The sequence below is a fragment of the Medicago truncatula genome, chromosome 7, assembly GCF_003473485.1.
Source record: "Medicago truncatula cultivar Jemalong A17 chromosome 7, MtrunA17r5.0-ANR, whole genome shotgun sequence".
NCBI classification, from domain to species: Eukaryota; Viridiplantae; Streptophyta; class Magnoliopsida; order Fabales; family Fabaceae; genus Medicago; species Medicago truncatula.
The window spans coordinates 17164401-17183849 of NC_053048.1; the positions used below are offsets into that span (position 1 = coordinate 17164401).

At 33.2% G+C, this 19449-nt stretch overlaps 1 protein-coding gene across 1 annotated transcript; it reads left to right on the top strand.

Moving 5' to 3' along the window:
* The first annotated feature begins 15142 nt into the window (after positions 1 to 15142).
* Positions 15143 to 18856, top strand: LOC112418401 (ATP-dependent DNA helicase PIF1-like). Its single transcript, XM_039827879.1, has 5 exons — positions 15143 to 15539; positions 15638 to 16393; positions 17025 to 17243; positions 17332 to 18189; positions 18276 to 18856. The coding sequence occupies exons 1-5, from the start codon at positions 15143 to 15145 to the stop codon at positions 18854 to 18856; spliced, it is 2811 nt and encodes a 936-aa protein (XP_039683813.1).
* Positions 18857 to 19449: the final 593 nt, after the last annotated feature.

Here is a 19449-nt window from a genome sequence, read left to right on the forward strand (position 1 = left end):
TATTAAGTAACTCCATGTTAAAGAAGTGCATGAATTACATATCTTACATTTTTATCAAGTTTGATCCTGCTTTTTTTTATTAAGCTTGATCATTCTTTTAATTCTAATAATTTTCTCCAATAAATATCAAGAAAAACTAAACCAACATTGATGTTGAAAAACATACTGTTTATGAGTTACATGCATTATCGCAGTAAAAAAAGCGGACAGACGGTATATAAGTCATGTTGAATAACAAACCATTAATTCTATTCTTCATGATGTAATGTTATGTTTTTCTATTTATTGAAATATTTTGCAATATTTTTATTTTTTGTATAAACACACTTTTTAATTACGAAAGAAAAATCTGAACTTTTTTAAAAAATATTTAAAATATATTTTCTTATTATATTCATAAATTTCGAAATATTTTAAGCCCTTAAGTTCCTTATATTAATAAATTTCAAAATATATTAAGTTCCCGAATTTTCCATAAATATGAATTTTTTGAAATATATTAATTTTTTTTCTTCTTATTTTTAACTTTTTCCAGATTTTTTTATTATTTTTTAAATTTTCTAGAACTTTTTTCAATTTTATAAAATTTTTGAAATTTTTTTCATTCTTTTTCATTTTTATTAATTCTTTTAATTTTTTTAATCATATTTTTTATTTTAATTAATTTTTTCGTTATTTTTTTCATTTTTATTAATTTTTCCAGAATTTATTTAATTTTTTATGATTTTTTTTCGTTTTTTTATTATTTTTTTAAAAAAAATCACTAATGCCATGTGTACCCTTTAAAAAAATAATTATACAGTCAGCGTCCAGGACACACATGTCAGATTTAAAAAAAATATTAAAATTAAAATAATTACACAGTGACGTGCCACGTCAGCGTCTGGATGGAGTTAGGGGTGTTTTGTGGAGAATCTTAATATTATAGGGCTGTTTTGTAGAGAATCTTCATATTATAGGGATGGAATCTAAACTTTTTTTTACAGGGATAAACTAGAACTCACTCAAATTACAGAGGGTAAAGACATATTAACCTTAAAATAAAAAAGAAAAGATAGTCATCGTTGCAGTGGTCAACATCCCTTCAATACCCTCATCAGATTCATGGGAAACCCCATATCTCTCTCACGAAATATTTTTTTTTTAATCAACATATTATATATAGAAAAGAGCCTAGCACAAGATGTGCAAAAGGCAGATTGTTACAATGGACAAAACAATCAGCACAGCAGCTGTACATTGGCATGAAACATATGCAAAACCAAAAAAACACCTAAGCACGGAAACCCCTCCCTATAAACAGAACTGCTGCGCAAAAAACCCCATCCATAACAGCTGAAAACAAACATGATAGGTGCCTATAGCAGATCCAAAAAGACAGTCGGCTTCATCTTCTATTAAGATATACTCTAGGATTCCAAGTCCACTCATAAAAGAGGAAGGAAGCTATCTTAAGTCTACTCAACACCCAAAACCAAGATATAACTTTGATTTCCTCCACAATCTCGTCCACATCCTTCGCTTGATTCTTAAAAATCCTCGCATTTCTTTCCTTCCAAATCGTCCAAATTGTTGCATGCCAAATCATCCAAACCCCTTTTTTGAGTCTTTTGGAACTCGCCTCACTATTCCTACAATCAAATTGCACAAACAGGTTATGCGGAGTTACAAAATTAATGTCTAGCCAATTCAAAACTCCACGCCAAATCAACGAAGACACATCACAATGCAAGAATAGATTTGTAGATGTCTCCACACCTCTACCACACAAAACACAATTTAGAGACAACTCCAGGTCTAAAATGTGACAAATTGCAAGGTTAGCTGTCGTCGGTATCCGATCAAGAAGTAAAGTCCATGAGAATGCCACCACTTTGGATGGAGCCGGACTCCTCCAAAGTAATGAGAAAACTCCCTCTTCCGGCGCACCAACTTCCTCAACGAGCATAATAGATTTCAACATCGTATAGATATTAACCGAAAAAATACCTCCATCATCCAGAAGCCACACCCACTTATCCACTTCATTCCCCAAAGTAACACCCTCCAAAAATGCCAACAAATTATTAATTAGATTATTCTCCCAATAATAATAATTATCATCCAGAAGCCACACCCACCGTATGGTTATTATTTTTACAGAAAGGTAGGGCAAAGTTCCAATAATAAAAATTTTGATCTCTAGAATCTACGGAAACGGTTTTATTTTTTCTCTTTAACAGTTATGGCAACGGCTTTTATCTGTTTCAAAAACCTATAAACAATAATACCGTTGTCAGAAGGTAAGGCAACGCCGTAGACTACAACGCTGGAAAAAGCATTGTCGAAAGGTAAGACAACGTTTTTAAACGAATCAGGAAACGGTTTTGAGCAGTTGTTATAGACCGAAAATGTTGTAGTGTATATGCTTCAATTCAAATTTTAACATGTATATTTTCTCATTTTTTTTTCAATTTAATTTTATCTTGATAATATATAGTAAAAATAAGTGTTTCTAATTTATTATACTCATAGCTATATTATAATTAATTTATGTGTTTGATGAGATAATTATGTTACAGTCGATAGACTTAGATTTGAAAAACAAATTTGAGAAATTATCTTAATTTATTTGATGATTTTTTAATATTTATTAGTGTTATTTTGATTTGTTTAGACCGAGTCAACTTGTATACTACAAAGATCAAAACTATATTGAGATCGAGTGAATGACTGAGTCATCCAATTCTTTCATGCGGTTCGACCAATGATCCAGTGATTCGACCAATGACCCAGTGATCCACTACCCTCATGAAGTCGATGGCCGGTCTGATTTTTAAAACTATGACTAAAATTGATTAAGGAAAGCAAAGGACCAAATAAACAATCATATCAACCTAGGATGTTTAAAATATATAAATATTAAATTATTTGGAGCCCAATTTTTATATTTGATCATAATTTTAATCTTTTTTTTTTTAGGTGATTTTCTACGCGAATTCATCTAGTTTTCTTGTGTTGATTTAATATCTTGCTCTTCATATGCCTCCATGTTAAGTTTTTGTTGATCTTCAACAACTTGTATTAGAGATACTAGTTTGTAGTAGTATATATACTTGTAATAATTTTATTAGTGCGATAACTTCATCATTGTAATATTCACTTTTATCATCAATAGAAATATTATTTGAGTTTTCACTCATTCCTTCATTGGATATCATGTTTCCTAACATGGTATCAGAGCAAATTCGGTATACACCTTGAAGGAAATTTTGTTGGTGTAAGCCCTAGAGGCCAATAGTTTATGTTAAACTTATCTTATGTATCATGACTTTTAATATTGAATAATATATGACACTCTTTATTATATTTAGATAATGTTAATAAAGTCCTTAGAATAGATAGTTCGTGTAATAATATATTAAGTGTGACTTAATCATGAGATTACATTATCATAAAGAACGCTATTCTTAAATGTATTTGTAGTCAAAACTTAAATATGAATAAAGGATAATAATAAAGCGTCGAGACTATTATGTATGTAGACTGATGACCGCATCTCATGGGTCATAGATATGAGATATTAAGTCTATACATAGGTATAAATATTAGGAGTAATATTTATATTGGAATGACCCACCGTGAGAATACTACATAGTAAGTTATGAAATTGTCATAAGATATTCTTACAATGATAATAGTGTATATCGATCTTAGACCTGAAACCACTATGATACCTACATGTGGACTCAAGTGCTTTGTTGCCATTCTAACGTTGTCTGTAAAAGGATAACCATAACGTTGGTATGGGTACTTGATGAATCATGCTGAGGGGCATGAGTGTCCTAGATGGGATTTGTCCCTCCTCATAAACAGGAGATATATCTTTAGGCCTCTTGATGAAATATGACTGTAAAACTGCATGGCCATGCCGAACTAAGTCAATATGAGATATTGGACTTATTCGTTATTTAGTATATTTCGAAATCAAGAAATATAAACATTGATCTATACAAGGGTGACAATATCTATGTCTTGGGATCAATAAAGATATCGAGACAAAGGAGTAATTGTACACATGAGTATTATCATGGAAAGGTTACGTCAGATCACTTGACATTCTTGTCACTTGGGTAGCAATGATGTGTTGCAAGATACCGCTCATTGTTTATAGTATTAAATATTAGATTTAATATTATTGCCAACGTGACTAGAACCTATAGGGTCACACACAAAGAACAGTCAAAAGAGAAATATATAAGTATGACTTATATAAGGGGTGCGGTTAATAACTTACACTAATTAGTTAGCAGAATTACTAAACTCGTTATTGGGCTTAGTGAAGTTCAATAGTGGCTTCTGACTTGCATAGCACACAAGGAGTTCTATAAATAGAACCCTAGTGTTGAAGTTTGAGGTTACACGTTTTTGGAGAAACCCTAACTCTCTGAAACTTCTGATTCCTTGGCTAGCACCAAGTTTTGGAGGAGCACTGTTCGTGTGGACTTGCTAGAGGCTTTGCTGCTTGCTTTGCTGTGATCGTGATTCCAGTTTCCAGATTCCAGCTTTCAGATTTCACACTTCGAGGTAACAATCGAATCATTGATTCATGTGTAATTCGTAATGATCGAAGGAAAGAAAATTGAAAATTTTATCCGCTGCTTATTCTGTCTTAAATCGATTTTCCTTCAAATTATCCGCTGCATTTCCTTCACTTTCCTTTTCTTTCTTCCTTTCTCGTTTTTTTTTCTTTCTCTCTAACTCAATTTCTTGTTTTCAAGTCTTTCATTCGGTTTCAATTTCGTTTCTTCTCATGTCAATTCTGTTCCTTCTCATGTAAATTTTCGTTTGCTTTCAACAAATTCCATTTTTCATTTTTCTTCTAATCGATTGTGTTAGATTTGTTTGATCGATTTCTTGTTCAATTTGTTCTATCGATTTCGTGTTCATTTTTTCTCTTCATTTCATCTATTTTGCATCATTTTCCTTGTTCTATCAATTCGGTCACAAATTCTTGATCGAAATCCACGTTCTGAATCAAATTCATCATCGATCGGAGTCTTTTTTAACCGCAATTTGTTCATGTAATTTTCCCCTAAATCCTAGGGTTTCGAAAATTCCTGATCGAGATTTTCTATTTAAGAATATTTCGATTTCTTGTTGTGTATGTTCTCATCCTTGCGATTACTTCTTTGTTCTCATTGCAATTTCATCATGACTTTTTCGCCAATTCTCAAGGTTTGCGATTCCAATTCCAATTCTGTTTCGGTTTTTCGATCCGAACATCTTCCATTTTATTTCAAGTTGTTTTGGATTCTCTTATGCAACACCACCAATATTTTTCTGTTGTGATGTAGATTTGTTTTCTCTGTACCTTGAGATTTTAGTGTTTTGGTCCTTATCGCATATTGCTTCCAAGGTGTTTGTTGAAAGTCCTCAATGGAAGACAGTTTGCTGATTGTATTTTGTTTGACAGTATTGTTGGTAACACTACAACTGTGAAAGCTTGTCAACTCTGTTCCATTTTGGATCCTCTTATGCGACACCACCACTATTTTTCTCGCATATTGCTTATTGCTTATTATCTTCAAATAGATTAGGGACATCTATTCTATTATTATTTCTGAAAGTAATACTATGATGATAATTTATTAATGCATAATTAACGCAATAAATGCTAGAAAATATTTTATCTCCTAGTCTCATTAAATTTCCTCTTAAAAATTTATGTTTAAGAGTAAGTGCTTGATCTAATCTTTGGGTATCTAAAGGGATTCCTATTATAGGATGTATTTCAAATTTTAATTTAACATATGCTAGATTTCCTTCAACAACTCCTAATATTTTATCAACTGAATCTATAATTCTATCATCTTTTAATATTAGTTCTACCAGAGAATTAATTACTTCTTGAAAAGTTTCTTTAATTAATACTTGTATAGCTCCTATATGAATATATCCTATTCTATTCCTATGTTCTTCTTTCTTTATGTTTCTTTTTAATTCCATAAGTTTCTTCTTATCCAATAACATAATATAGGTATGTCCTTGAGCATCCGCAATATCTGTACGAGTCTCAATAATTAATTTTCCATAATATATAATGTTTTCTTTTTGGTTGAATCTTTTCATTATTCCTCCAATTTTTTCATTTCCTTTCATATTAGCATCTTTAGTTAGGTCTGTTGGAACAAAATGTGTTTCACAATGAACCTTAATGAGTTTTGATGATAACAAGGTATTAAAAATTGTCAATTGGTTATTGCTAATAATTGTTCAAGTGTATAGGACCAAAAGCTAGTCAAGTAATTTCAATAGGTCTTGGAAGAACAATGGAGAGCAAGTGAATTCGAAGCATCTGAAGAAAACTGCGTCTGAAGTATAAGTGCTTCAGAAGTGATGATGTCATCAGAAGCAGAAGGTCATCAGAAGCAAGGTTTTCATCAGAAGCGAAATCATCACCAGAAGCTACAGTTGATTTGTAAATTCAAACAGAAGATCCAAAGTAGCTGTTTCTCATTTCAACCTCGTCTAAGAAGAACGAAGAATTGAAAGGGAGGTATCAACGGTCATTTGGATAGCACTGAGTATTTGTCCTTCGTTAACAGAGTTGACAAAGTACAAGTGTACAACCACTACCTCCACTACTCTGTTTTTTTCCACGCTACAAGACAAGACAACAGCTATGCCTGCAGAATTTTTGCCTTCAAGATGGGAATGAATTTGAAGCTAATTCTTCAAAGGACTACACCCAAATCAGGCAAAGGATTACTGGTGGATGATCAAAGGAACTCAACGACTCTTTAGACGTGCAAAATCATCTCAACGTCTCTTTCACGCCTCTATATAAAGGAGTGAAGACTTGAAGATTGTATATAGAGATACACAAGTTAAAAGCGCCAAAACTCTGTCAATTTGATTCTAGAAAGCACACTGAATTTCTGCACTGATTTGATACATCTTAGAAATTCACAAGTCTAGAGTCTGAACTGCATTGTATTGTGAACACCACTGATTGTATATCAAGTGTTCAAGTCAAACTTATTTCATTGTATTTTTGTTTGATCAGAAGACTCTTGCCTGCGTGCTTGAGCATTAGAAGACTCTTGCTTAGTGCTTGAGCATTGGAAGACTCTTGCGTGTGTGCTTGAGCATTTTGATAAGTCTCATACTTAGAGAGTATTGAGCATTTGTAATCTTTGTGATTATAGTGAAATCTCCTTGGAAGTGCAAGGGGGACTGGACTACTTCCGATTTGTGGAAGGAACTAGGATAACTGCTTGTGTCTTGCTTTTCTTTTCTCTGCTTTGATCTTTTCCGCTGCGCATCTGATTTTGATCATTACATCAGAAGCATTCTCAAACTGCTTCTGAAGTATTATCAGAAGAAGTATTTTTAGAGAGAAAAAGAAAACACAATTCAACCCCCCCCCCCCCCTTCTTGTGTTTTTCTCACCTTCAATTGGTATCAGAGCTTGCTCTGTTATCATAGCACTTAATCGTGTGACAGATCAAGATCCAAGAAAAACATGTCTGATGGAGAGGAATCAACTACTTCTATAAAATACAATAGTGTCAAACATGACTATGATACTGCTGAAAGGAAATCAGATTCTGGAAAAGCTCCAAAGTTCAATGGAGATCCAGAAGAGTTTTCATGGTGGAAAACCAATATGTACAGCTATATCATGGGATTGGATGAAGAACTATGGGATATTCTTGAAGATTTGGATTTGGATGAAGAAGGAGCTGCTATAGACAGAAAAATACACACTCCTGCTCAGAAGAAGCTTTATAAAAAGCATCACAAGATCAGAGGGATTATTGTTGCTTTTATTCCTCGTACTGAATACATGAAGATGAGTGATAAATCCACTACTAAGGCAATGTTTGCATCACTCTGTGCCAACTACGAAGGAAGCAAGAAGGTCAGAGAAGCAAAGGCCCCTAATGCTAGTTCATCAGTATGAGCTGTTTAAAATGAAGGATGATGAGAGTATAGAGGAGATGTACTCAAGATTTCAAACCTTAGTATCTGGACTGCAAATACTGAAGAAGAGCTATGTCACTTCTGATCATGTTAGTAAGAGTCTGAGAAGCTTGCCTTCTAGATGGAGACCCAAAGTAACTGCTATTGAGGAAGCTAAGGATCTAAACACTTTGAGTGTTGAAGATCTTGTCAGTTCCCTCAAAGTGCATGAAATGAGTCTGAATGAGCATGAGTCCTCTAAGAAGAGTAAATATATTGCTCTACCATCTAAAGGAAAGTCTTCCAAATCTTCTAAAGCTTACAAGGCCAGTGAATCTGAAGAAGAATCACCTGATGGAGATTCTGATGAAGATCATTCTTTGAAGATGGCTATGCTGTCCAACAAGCTTGAGTATCTGGCAAGGAAGCAGAAGAAGTTTTTGAGCAAGAGGAATGGCTACAAGAACTCCAAGAAAGAAGATCAGAAGGGGTGCTTCAACTGTAAGAAGCCTGGTCATTTCATTGCCGATTGCCCTGATCTTCAGAAGGAGAAGTCTAAAAGTAGATCCAAGAAACCAAGCTTCAGCTCTAGCAAATTCAGAAAGCAAATCAAAAAGAGTTTGATGGCAACCTGGGAAGATCTGGACAATGAATCTGGTTCTGATAAAGAAGAAGCAGATGATGATGCAAAAGCAGTCATGGGGTTAGTGGCAACAGTATCATCAGAAGCAGTATCAGAAGCTGAATCAGATTCAGAAGATGAAAATGAGGTATATTCCAAGATTCCCAGACAAGAACTTGTAAATTCTCTAAAAGAACTCTTATCACTATTTGAACACAGAACCAATGAGTTGTCTAATTTAAAAGAAAAATATGTTGATTTAATGAAACAACAAAAAACAACTCTATTGGAACTGAAAGCTTCTGAAGAAGAACTTAAAGGGTTTAACTTCATATCAACAACATATGAAGACAGACTCAAGATTCTTTGTCAGAAGCTACAAGAAAAATGTGATAAAGGTTCAGGCAATAAACATGAAATTGCCTTGGATGATTTTATTATGGCTGGTATAGACAGAAGCAAAGTTGCTTCTATGATCTACAGCACATACAAAAACAATGGCAAAGGGATTGGATATTCTGAGGAGAAATCCAAAGAATACAGTCTCAAGAGCTACTGTGATTGTATCAAGGATGGATTGAAATCCACCTTTGTGCCTGAAGGTACTGATGCTGTAACTACGGTTCAATCAGAACCTGAAGCTTCTGGTTCTAAGGCTAAGATTACATCAAAGCCAGAAAACCTCAAGTCTAAGGTTATGACCAAATCTGATCCTAAAACTTCAAAGATTAAAATTCTGAAAAGATCAGAACCTGTTCCTTAGAGTCTGATTAAACCAGAATCTAAAATCCTAAAGCCAAAGGATCAGAAGAACAAAGCAGTTACTGCTTCTGAGAAAACAATACCCAAAGGTGTTAAACCTAAAGTATTGAATGATCAGAAGCTACTCAGCACTCACCCCAAGGTACAAGGGAGGAAAAGTAAAACCTCCAGAACTAACCCAAAAGGACCCATGAAGATATGGGTACCTAAATCTGAATTGGTTAAAACTGCAGGTGTGCCTAAAAGCAAGAGAGAAAAAAAAGTCATGGTACCTAGACAGCGGGTGTTCAAGGCATATGACTGGAGAGAAAGATTTGTTCCTTACCCTTACCATGAAAGATGGAGGAGAAGTGAAGTTTAGTGGCAACCAAACTGGAAAAATCATTGGTACAGGTACTATTGGTAATTCCTCCATTTCTATTACTAATGTGTGGCTTGTAGATGGTCTGAAGCATAACCTATTGAGCATTAGTCAATTTTGTGACAATGGGTATGATGTCATGTTCAGTAAGACCAACTGCACATTAGTCAACAAGGATGACAAATCCATTACATTTAAGGGAAAGAGAGTTGAAAATGTCTATAAGATAAATTTCTCTGATCTGGCTGATCAGAAGGTAGTTTGCCTTCTGTCAATCTCCTATAATATAAGAAGAGAATACCTGCTTCCTCCAGGCTTGACATCTGGCTTCCTGTATGTGTGACAATTGGTTGCGGCTTTGTTTGACAAGTGGACAGCTCCATTAAGTGACACGTGAGCATTTGAGTTAAAGAGAGGGTTCCAAAGGAGAAAAGGCTTCAACTTCCGTAAGGGAGGGAAAGCAGGGAAATCCAACAAAAGATTTTGAAAAGGTGTTTTGAATAAAGCATATGTCACTTCAGTTGTACTTACACTTGCTGAGAAAGAGAAACTCTCTTTTCAAATCTTCTTGCAAACTCAGTTCTACCATCTCTCTCTTCATTTCTCTAATTCTGGTAGCTCTCTCTCTCTATCTCTCTCATTTGGTTTTCATTTCTTCCATTTATTTTTCAGTTCCATTTCTAAGCATAAATCTCTTTTTTTTTTTTTCCTTTGTTGTTATTTTGCAGGTGATACTCAACTGTTCATCTTCCTGGTAATAATTTCAAAACGTTTATACTGAATATTCTTTGTTTTTGATGTTTTTGTTTTTTTCTTATTTGCTCAAATCCTGTTATCTATCTTTTTTACGCTTATTGTTTGTTTTTTATGTTTTTGTTTTTTTCCTTATTTGCTCAAATGCTGTTATCTATCTTTTTTACGCTTTTTTTTTTTTTTTTTTTTTTATCAAAGATCCTATTTTTTGGTTCAGTTTCATTTCAGGAAATAGATCTGGGAATATTAGTATATATTGTAGAAGAAAACCCATATTTTTATTTCGTTTGTTAAGGTTCCATTTTTTTTTTAAAACGTTTACTTTATATCAACTTTGTTCTACATGTCAGCTTAAATTATTGTTTGAAACCCATATTTTTAAATGTTTTGTAAAGTGAATGTGAAATCATTGTAAAATGTCATTGTCAACATGTTTTTTAAAGCAACAATGGCTAGGCCTTTCCAAAAAATTAACAGCCTCAATGATTCAAAATCTTTGTGGAAAATTGCTGTTCGAGTTGTTGATTTATGGACTGTTGGAAATTCAAAGAACAAACAACATATTGAGATGGTGGTGTGCGACAAAGAGGTGATTTTTAGTTCACCAAACTATGTTGTTGGTTTATAATATATTGTTGTTATAACAAGTATTTTTTGTTTGCTTCTAATTGCCATAAGAATAATATGTTGTCACATTTTTCAGGGTGATCGTATTCAAGTCATTTTGCCAAATGAATTCAAAGATCAATTTAAGAGTAGAGTTGCTGAGAACACTACTTTTACTCTGCAAAACTTTGATGTTGAGAAAAATGAGATGACCATCAAAGCAACTAATCATAAGTTTAGGCTGGTGTTTAATGCTGCAACAACTATTGATAGCATCGACAAACATAACATACCCAAACCACCATTCTGCTTCAAGGAATTTGATATGATAAAGAAGGGCGTACTAAGGACCGATGTCCTTATAGGTTAAATCATCATTCTTTTAATTAAGCTTTTGTTTAAATATCAGTTCATTCTGATATTATGCAACTCCCAAACATTATTGCTTTTTGTAGCATTTTGACTCCAAACAATCTTGCTATAACATCTATTATTATATATTTAACTCTCATACTATTTATTATTCAACCTTTTATTTAGTTGATATGATATTTTATTTCTATGTCTGAAATGAGATTATTATATTATACAAAAAAAAATTGGATGGTCTGTTATACCAAATATACCTTAGAGTTTATATACCAAAGTATTATATATTAACATAGCACACCTACTATTAATCCAAGAACCACCTCAATTAATATAATCACATTTTTCGAAATATGATTGATTCATTTAACATAATAACATTTAGGGTTAATTAAGTTTTTAGTCCCTATAAATATTCAGAATTTTGTTTTTAGTCCCCACAAAATAAAATCACATTTTTTAGTCCTTATAAAATTTTCCATCAACATTTTTAGTCCTTATAAAATTTTTCATAAGCATTTTTAGTCCCTATAAAAATTTTCCATTAGCATTTTTAGTCCCTAAAATGCTTAAGGAAAATGTCACAGGGATTAAAAAGTGTGATTTTATTTTATAGGGACTAAAAACAAAACTGTTAATATTTATAGGGACTAAAAACTTAATTAACCCTAACATTTATATTATTCTTAATAAGATTCCATTCTAATCCAAAAATGATAAAACCATTCCAGTTAATTATTTTCATACATAATGAAAATTCATCTGCGTGCAATTGTTTAAAAAAAAGTCACATGCATCTTATATTATATTTGTGGTCAACCTTAATTCTATCTATTGGTTTCTAACTTTGTCTCAAAAACTATAACCAATCAAGTTAGGAAAATGAATCTCCATGCCATTGTTTCAAATAAAGTTCCATGAATCTTATTTCATATTTGCTATCAACCTTAATTATGTCTATTGGTTTCTAACTATGTCTCAAAACCATAATCAATCATATTTTTTGAAATGATGACATTTTATAGTAATCATGACATAGTACAATGTTGGATCAACTAGCTATTAACATATCAAATCAATTATATATGTACCTATTTAAATAATTTAATTACTCATGATCTATTTACCTACTTGAACATTTCTATCTAATCTAAACTTCTCCTATAATACCTACTCTATCAAAAGCTATCAATCCTTCCCTTATATTAATTATATTAAAAGGTACTTTATAGTACTATTGTAAGATTTCATGGGAAAATGTCAACTTCCCTTTATTTTTTTCGATAACCATGCATATTATGTATTGTTCAAAGAACACAATACAATTGCTCACTTTAACTACACACATTTTCTGTTTCATTCAGATCTAATGGATCCTCTTCAACTTACTGAAGAACAAAAATGCCAAAATTCAAGAGAGAGAAGAAAAAAACTTTTAGAAGGGAAGAAAATAGGTTTAACATCAAATATTAATTCACAAACTTCAACTATCAAACCAATAGGGAAACGAAACAAATATGTTAGCCATGATGAAACAGTACTCCAACAATCAAATGCAACACTTAAAAGAGAAAACAGGAAAAGGATTCTTAACAAAACTAAGGAACTTGCTACATCCAAAAGAATTTGTACTCCTTCTCCTCAAGTGGTCAAACCAATACCAATCACTACTTACAAAAATCAACCTCAGCAAACAGCTCTATCCAGAGAAAAAAGAAAAAGGATTATTCAACATAATAACCTAAAGCCACCATCCACAAATCAGGCTGAGGCCTCATCTATTTCCACAACACCATTACAATCCAATCACCCACTTTGTGAAAAAGAGAACTCAACTTCTTCAAGGCAGAATAGAAGAAGAGTTATATCTGAAAAGAGAGTTTCACCTCCATTTGGCATGGCTAATGCTCAAAGAAAATCCATCAATACTTTTAACTACACAACACCTCTGGCAGAGATTACAAATGCTAAACAAATTTTCTTTACTAACCATGATCATGTTACAAACACTGTTGACTCATCCTCTATCACCACAACTCCATTACAATCCAAACTTCCACATTACCATAAAGAAAACTCAACTGCTTCAAGAGTTAATAGAACATCAGTTCGTTTAGATAAAACAGTTTCACCATCTTTTCCAATCCCTAATACTCCCACTACATCCAAAAAAAACAATGGTGTTACTACACCTTTAGGAGATATTACAGCTTCTAAACAATCATTACTTCCTAACCAGAGCCATGTACCAAATACATTGGACGAAAAAACATTTACTCAACCCAATGCTCAAATTCATTGTAGACTGCCTCGACAACCTAAGAGAGGCATCAACCTTCTCACCAAATTTGCAGCTACAGCCCATCCTATTCCATCTGCAAATGTCGATCCAAATCTTGAAAATGGCCATGCAAAAACTACAGAACATACCATTCCATCAAACACATCAGATACCGATTCAATACATGAGTCATTTGAAGCCAATAGTTCCTCTGAATCAGACACTGATGAGGACCATGATTCTGATTTACATACTAAATCTGATTCTGAAGATGATATGTTGCAACAAAATACAAATGCCGCAAGCATACCAATAGGAGAACCTTTGTTACAAGGTAGTATAATAATTTATATTTTAAATACATTCATTATTTCAGTAAATATATGGCATTTATACTTATGTAGAACTATTATTGTAGATTATTTTGACATCGGTGATCCAGATTGCATTTGTCAACAATGTGGAGCAGAAATGTGGTATCTAGAAAGGAAACATAAATCTAAGTCTACAGAAACACCCTTATTTCAACTGTGTTGCGGAGATGGAAAGGTCCAACTACCTCTCCTAAGACAACCTCCTCCTGTGCTTAAACATCTACTCTTTGATCAAGAATCTGAAGATAGTAAAAATTTTCAACAACACACAAGAATGTATAATTCAATGTTTGCATTTAGTTCTCCAAGAATGAAATTTGATGATAAGGTTGCGAAAGGTAGAGGTCCACCAACTATGAGGATACAAGGACAGACATGTCATAGAATTGGTAGCATGTTACCAATTGAAGGAGAACAACCAAAGTATGCCCAACTTTACATATATGACACTGAGAATGAGATACAAAATAGAATTAGAGGATTCGGGTATATATTTTTCAAAACTTACGTCAATTAACTCTTTACATAATCATTTCATCTATAATCATATTAATTATAACTTCTACTGTTGGACAGGAACACCAAAAATATTTCTCAAGACATTGTTGTACAATTGTGCAAAATGCTGGATGAATTTAATGTTCATGCAAAGTCATTCAGGATGGCACGTGATATTTTAAAAGGAGGACACATTCATGATTTGAAAATCAAACTTATATCAGAAAGGAAATCTGATGGAAGGATTTACAATGAACCGACAATATCAGAAGTTGCTGCTTTCATAGTAGGTGATGTTGATGCGGCCGATAAAAGAGATATCATTCTGCACCAAACTAATGGTCAACTCCAGAGAATTGATGAGTTCCACGCTGCTTATTTGAGTTACCAATATCCACTAATATTCCCCTATGGTGAAGATGGTTACAGAGATGGTATATTGCATAAATACAGAGCTGAGGTGAAAAGAATGGTTCTCATTCAGGATTCAAAGCAGAAATGGAAAGGCTAGAACTCTCCTTTGTTGTAGGAGATTATTACACCAATTCATGGTTGATGGTTTTACAATGATGGAGGCAGAAAGACTCAATTGGTTGAGGAGAAACCAATTAAAACTAAGAGTTTCCAAATATCAACGGTGGAACAACAAATCAGTTAATAATGGACAAACATCTCAACCAAAAAGTGGTAAACGGATTGTTCTTCCATCTACCTTTGTTGGAAGTCGAAGATATTTGGATCAGTTGTATTTTGATGGTATGGCTATATCTAGCAATGTTGGTTTTCCGGATATATTTATAACATTCACTTGCAATCCTAACTGGCCAGAAATTCAAAGGTGTGTCCTTAAGGATAATTTGAAGCCTCATGATCGTCCTGATATCATAACACGAATTTTCAAAATGAAATTCGATGCACTGATGAAAGACTTAACAAAGAATCATGTCCTTGGGAAAGTTTTGGCATGTAAGTGATTTATTCCAAAAATAATTCGTTCTTTAGATTTGGATATTTGCTTCATTATTTCACATTTCTGACAACCTCTTAACTCTTTATATTGCCAGATTTGTATACTATTGAATTTCAAAAGAGAGGGTTGCCACATGCTCATATTCTTATTTTCCTACATCCATCTAGCAAATATCCAACCCCTGCAGATATAAACCGCATCATTTCAGCCGAAATTCCAAATCCAGATACTGAGAAAGAGCTATATCACTTGGTCAAAACTCATATGATCCATGGTCCGTGTGGATTAGCAAAGTCGTCATCACCATGTATGAAGGATAAAAAATGCTCTAAATTTTTTCCAAAACAGTGGCATGAAGAGACAATTGTTGACCATGAGGGGTTTCCAGTTTATAGGCGAAGAAGTTTAAATTCTCACACTGTTACAAAATGTGGAATAACCCTCGACAACCGACATGTTGTGCCTTACAATCCCATGTTGTTGCTCAAGTACCAAGCTCATATCAATATGGAGTGGTGTAACCAACGTACATCAATCAAATACTTATTCAAGTATATCCATAAAGGTTATGATCGAATTACTGCCAGAGTTGTTCCATGCAATGATAACCAAGAAGTTGTAATTGATGAGATCAAGCAATATTTAGATTGTAGGTATATTTCTCCAAGTGAAGCAAGTTGGAGAATGTTCTCTTTTCCAATTCATGGTAGAAAGCCAGCGGTTGAACGTATGTTCTTTCATCTCATTGGAGAAAATCCAGTGGTCTTCACAGATTATCAGAGAATGGAACATGTTCTTGAAAAACCAAGTGTCACTGAATCCAAGTTCACTTCATGGTTTAAGGCAAATTGTAAGTATTCAGAAGCAAGGAAATTGACATACGGTCAATTTGTTTCTAAATTTGTGTATAACAAGAAAAATAGATGTTGGACTCCAAGGAAAAAAGGTTTCACGATTGGTAGACTGATTTGAGTTCCACCATGTACTGGAGAGTTATTCTACTTAAGAATGATACTCACAATTGTCAAAGGTCCCCTCAGCTACGAACAGCTAAAATATGTTGCTGGTGTACAGTTATCCACTTTTAGAGAAGCTTGCTTCGCACTTGGCTTTTTAGGAGATGATAAAGAGTTCATTTCAGCTATTTAAGAGGCAAAAGACTGGGGATCAGGTCATGCATTACGAATGCTATTTGTAGTGTTGTTATTGTCTGATATCATGGATAGACCTTTATACGTGTGGGAAAATACCTGGCATTGGTTGGCAGATGGAATATTATATGCTCAGAGAAGGATAGCAAATAATCCAAGTAAGTCAATATTACATTATAGTTTTGTAATTAAGTTTAATTCCCTATAGTATGATATTATTCTATACTTTTTAATGAATACTAGCTTCCACAAAAGTACAATTGCAATTACTTACATATGCAATTGAACTGCAATGTCAGATTTCGTAGTAACAATGTTTTATTCTAACAGATTTGCAGTTAACAGAAGAAGAATTGATGAACTTAACTCTTCTTGAAATTGAAAAGATTTTGGAACTAAACAGAAAGAGTTTGGCAGATTTCAAACCCATGCCTTATCCAAAGGATTATATCACAGCTCAATTAGGAAACAGACTAATATATGATGAGAGAAATTACAATGTTGAAGCATTGAAACAAGAATTTGAACAATTGTACCGATCATTGACAGGTTTCCTTCTACAATTATCTGTACAGTCTATTAGTATTTTATGTCTTACCTCTTTAATGTAACTAATGGTTATTGTTGTTGTCAATAGATGAACAGAAGATTATATTTGATAAGATTATGAAAGCTGTATCTGACCAGAAAGGTGGAGTCTTCTTTCTTCATGGCTATGGTGGAACAGGAAAGACTTTCATGTGGCAAACACTTGCCAGTGCATTAAGATGCAAATTGCAAATTGTCTTGACAGTTGCATCAAGTGGTATAGCATCTCTTTTACTCCCAGGAGGTAGAACTGCCCATTCAAAGTTTAGAATACCTGTTCCAACTGAAGAAAATTCAACCTGCAACATTGAATATGATAGCGATCATGCTGAGTTACTACAACAAACCAAATTGATTATATGGGACGAAGCACCAATGACTCACAAATATTGCTTTCAGGCTTTGGACAGAACATTGAAGGATATCATGAGCGAATACACAGACTCAGATAAAATATTTGGTGGCAAAGTTGTTGTTTTTGGTGGTGATTTTCGACAGATACTACCTGTGGTTCCAAGAGCAAATAGATCTGAAATTGCTAATTCTTCCATAAATGCTTCAAACATATGGGATCATTGTGAGGTTCTCACATTAACAAAAAACATGCGTTTACAGTGTGGATCAAGTGACTCAGAGAAACATGAAATGGCTGAGTTCTCCAAATGGATTTTAGATGTGGGTGAAGGAAAAATAAATGAACCAAATGATGGTGTTGCTGATATACAAATTCCAGATGAATTGTTAATCAAGGATTTTGAGCATCCAATTCCTGCTATTGTTAATAGCACATACCCTGATTTATTGCTGAATTATCAAGATTACGACTTCTTGAGTTCTCGAGCTATTTTAGCATCAACTATTGAAGTTGTGGAAGAAATCAATCAATATGTCCTTGGATTAATACCAGGTGCTCTATTTGACTTTTTCTTCAAATCCTACTTTATTTACTATATTATCATAATCATGATATTAATATTTCTTAAATTGTTCTAGGGGAGGAAAATGAATACTTAAGTGCAGATTCGGTAGATAGGTCAAAAGCTAATGATACTAACTTCTGTGAAGTACTTACACCTGAATTCCTAAATTCACTTCGTACTTCAGGTTTACCAAATCACAAAATTAAACTTAAAGTAGGAACTCCAATTATGCTTATGAGGAATATAGACCAAGCACAAGGATTATGCAATGGCACCAGATTAATAATTGCTAAGCTCGGCAAATGTGTTTTAGCTGCAAGAGTTATGTCAGGTAAACAAAAGGGAAATTTGGTTTATATTCCACGTATGGAATTGTCACCATCACAGTCTCCATGGCCTTTTAAATTGATTAGGAGACAATTTCCTATTATTGTTTCTTATGCAATGACCATTAACAAGTCACAAGGTCAGTCTTTAGACTGTGTTGGTCTATATTTGCCGAAGCCAGTGTTCAGTCACGGACAGTTGTATGTTGCTATTTCAAGGGTTAAGACAAAGAAAGGTTTGAAGATATTAATTCTTGATGAAGATAAAAAACCTACCAATATTACAACTAATGTAGTATTCAAAGAGGTGTTCCAAAATGTTATGTAAGTGCTTTTTTTACAGTAACAACTACCTCATTTTCATAATATCTATTCGTTACATGTGGTAATTAAATTTATCAAAATGTGCAGCAGCTAAAATACTCAGACATCAAGCTTGCTTTTCAAGATTATGAAGCATATTAATTTTTGAGGTAGCTCACCAATGTTACGCATGTGTAACATCTTATTATCATTTATTGTAATATATTTAACCTTTAATGATGTTTGCACATTACCATCTGTATCATCATTATAACATTTCATCTGAAATGTATTATCTAATTAGAAAGCACTACTACAAGTTCATGCTTACTCTATATAATCAGATCATGACAGTGCAAATTTATTGTAGTAATGAATTAGCTAATTGTATATTTCAAATATTTCAATTCTTATAAAAATTATATGACCTTTTCCTTCTCATTTGAGTATAATGTAAACAAATATAAGCATAATATCATTCATTAGTGCTGTCCAAAAGGGACTAACAGTTTACTCAACACAATATTTCTACATAATACTCAATCAAACATAGCTCTCCTACTTCTCACCTTTTCTTAACATCATGGCTGGATATCGAACAGTCTTAAAGAGACAGTT

What these genes read in the sequence shown, in the direction of transcription:
- LOC112418401 (XM_039827879.1), top strand. Translation starts at nt 15,143, where the DNA reads ATGGAGGCAGAAAGACTCAATTGGTTGAGGAGAAACCAATTAAAACTA. An exon ending in TTCATGGTTTAAGGCAAATT is followed by an intron (nt 16,394 to 17,024) that starts GTAAGTATTCAG and finishes TTATTCTAACAG; the next exon opens with ATTTGCAGTTAACAGAAGAA. An exon ending in ATTGTACCGATCATTGACAG is followed by an intron (nt 17,244 to 17,331) that starts GTTTCCTTCTAC and finishes TGTTGTCAATAG; the next exon opens with ATGAACAGAAGATTATATTT.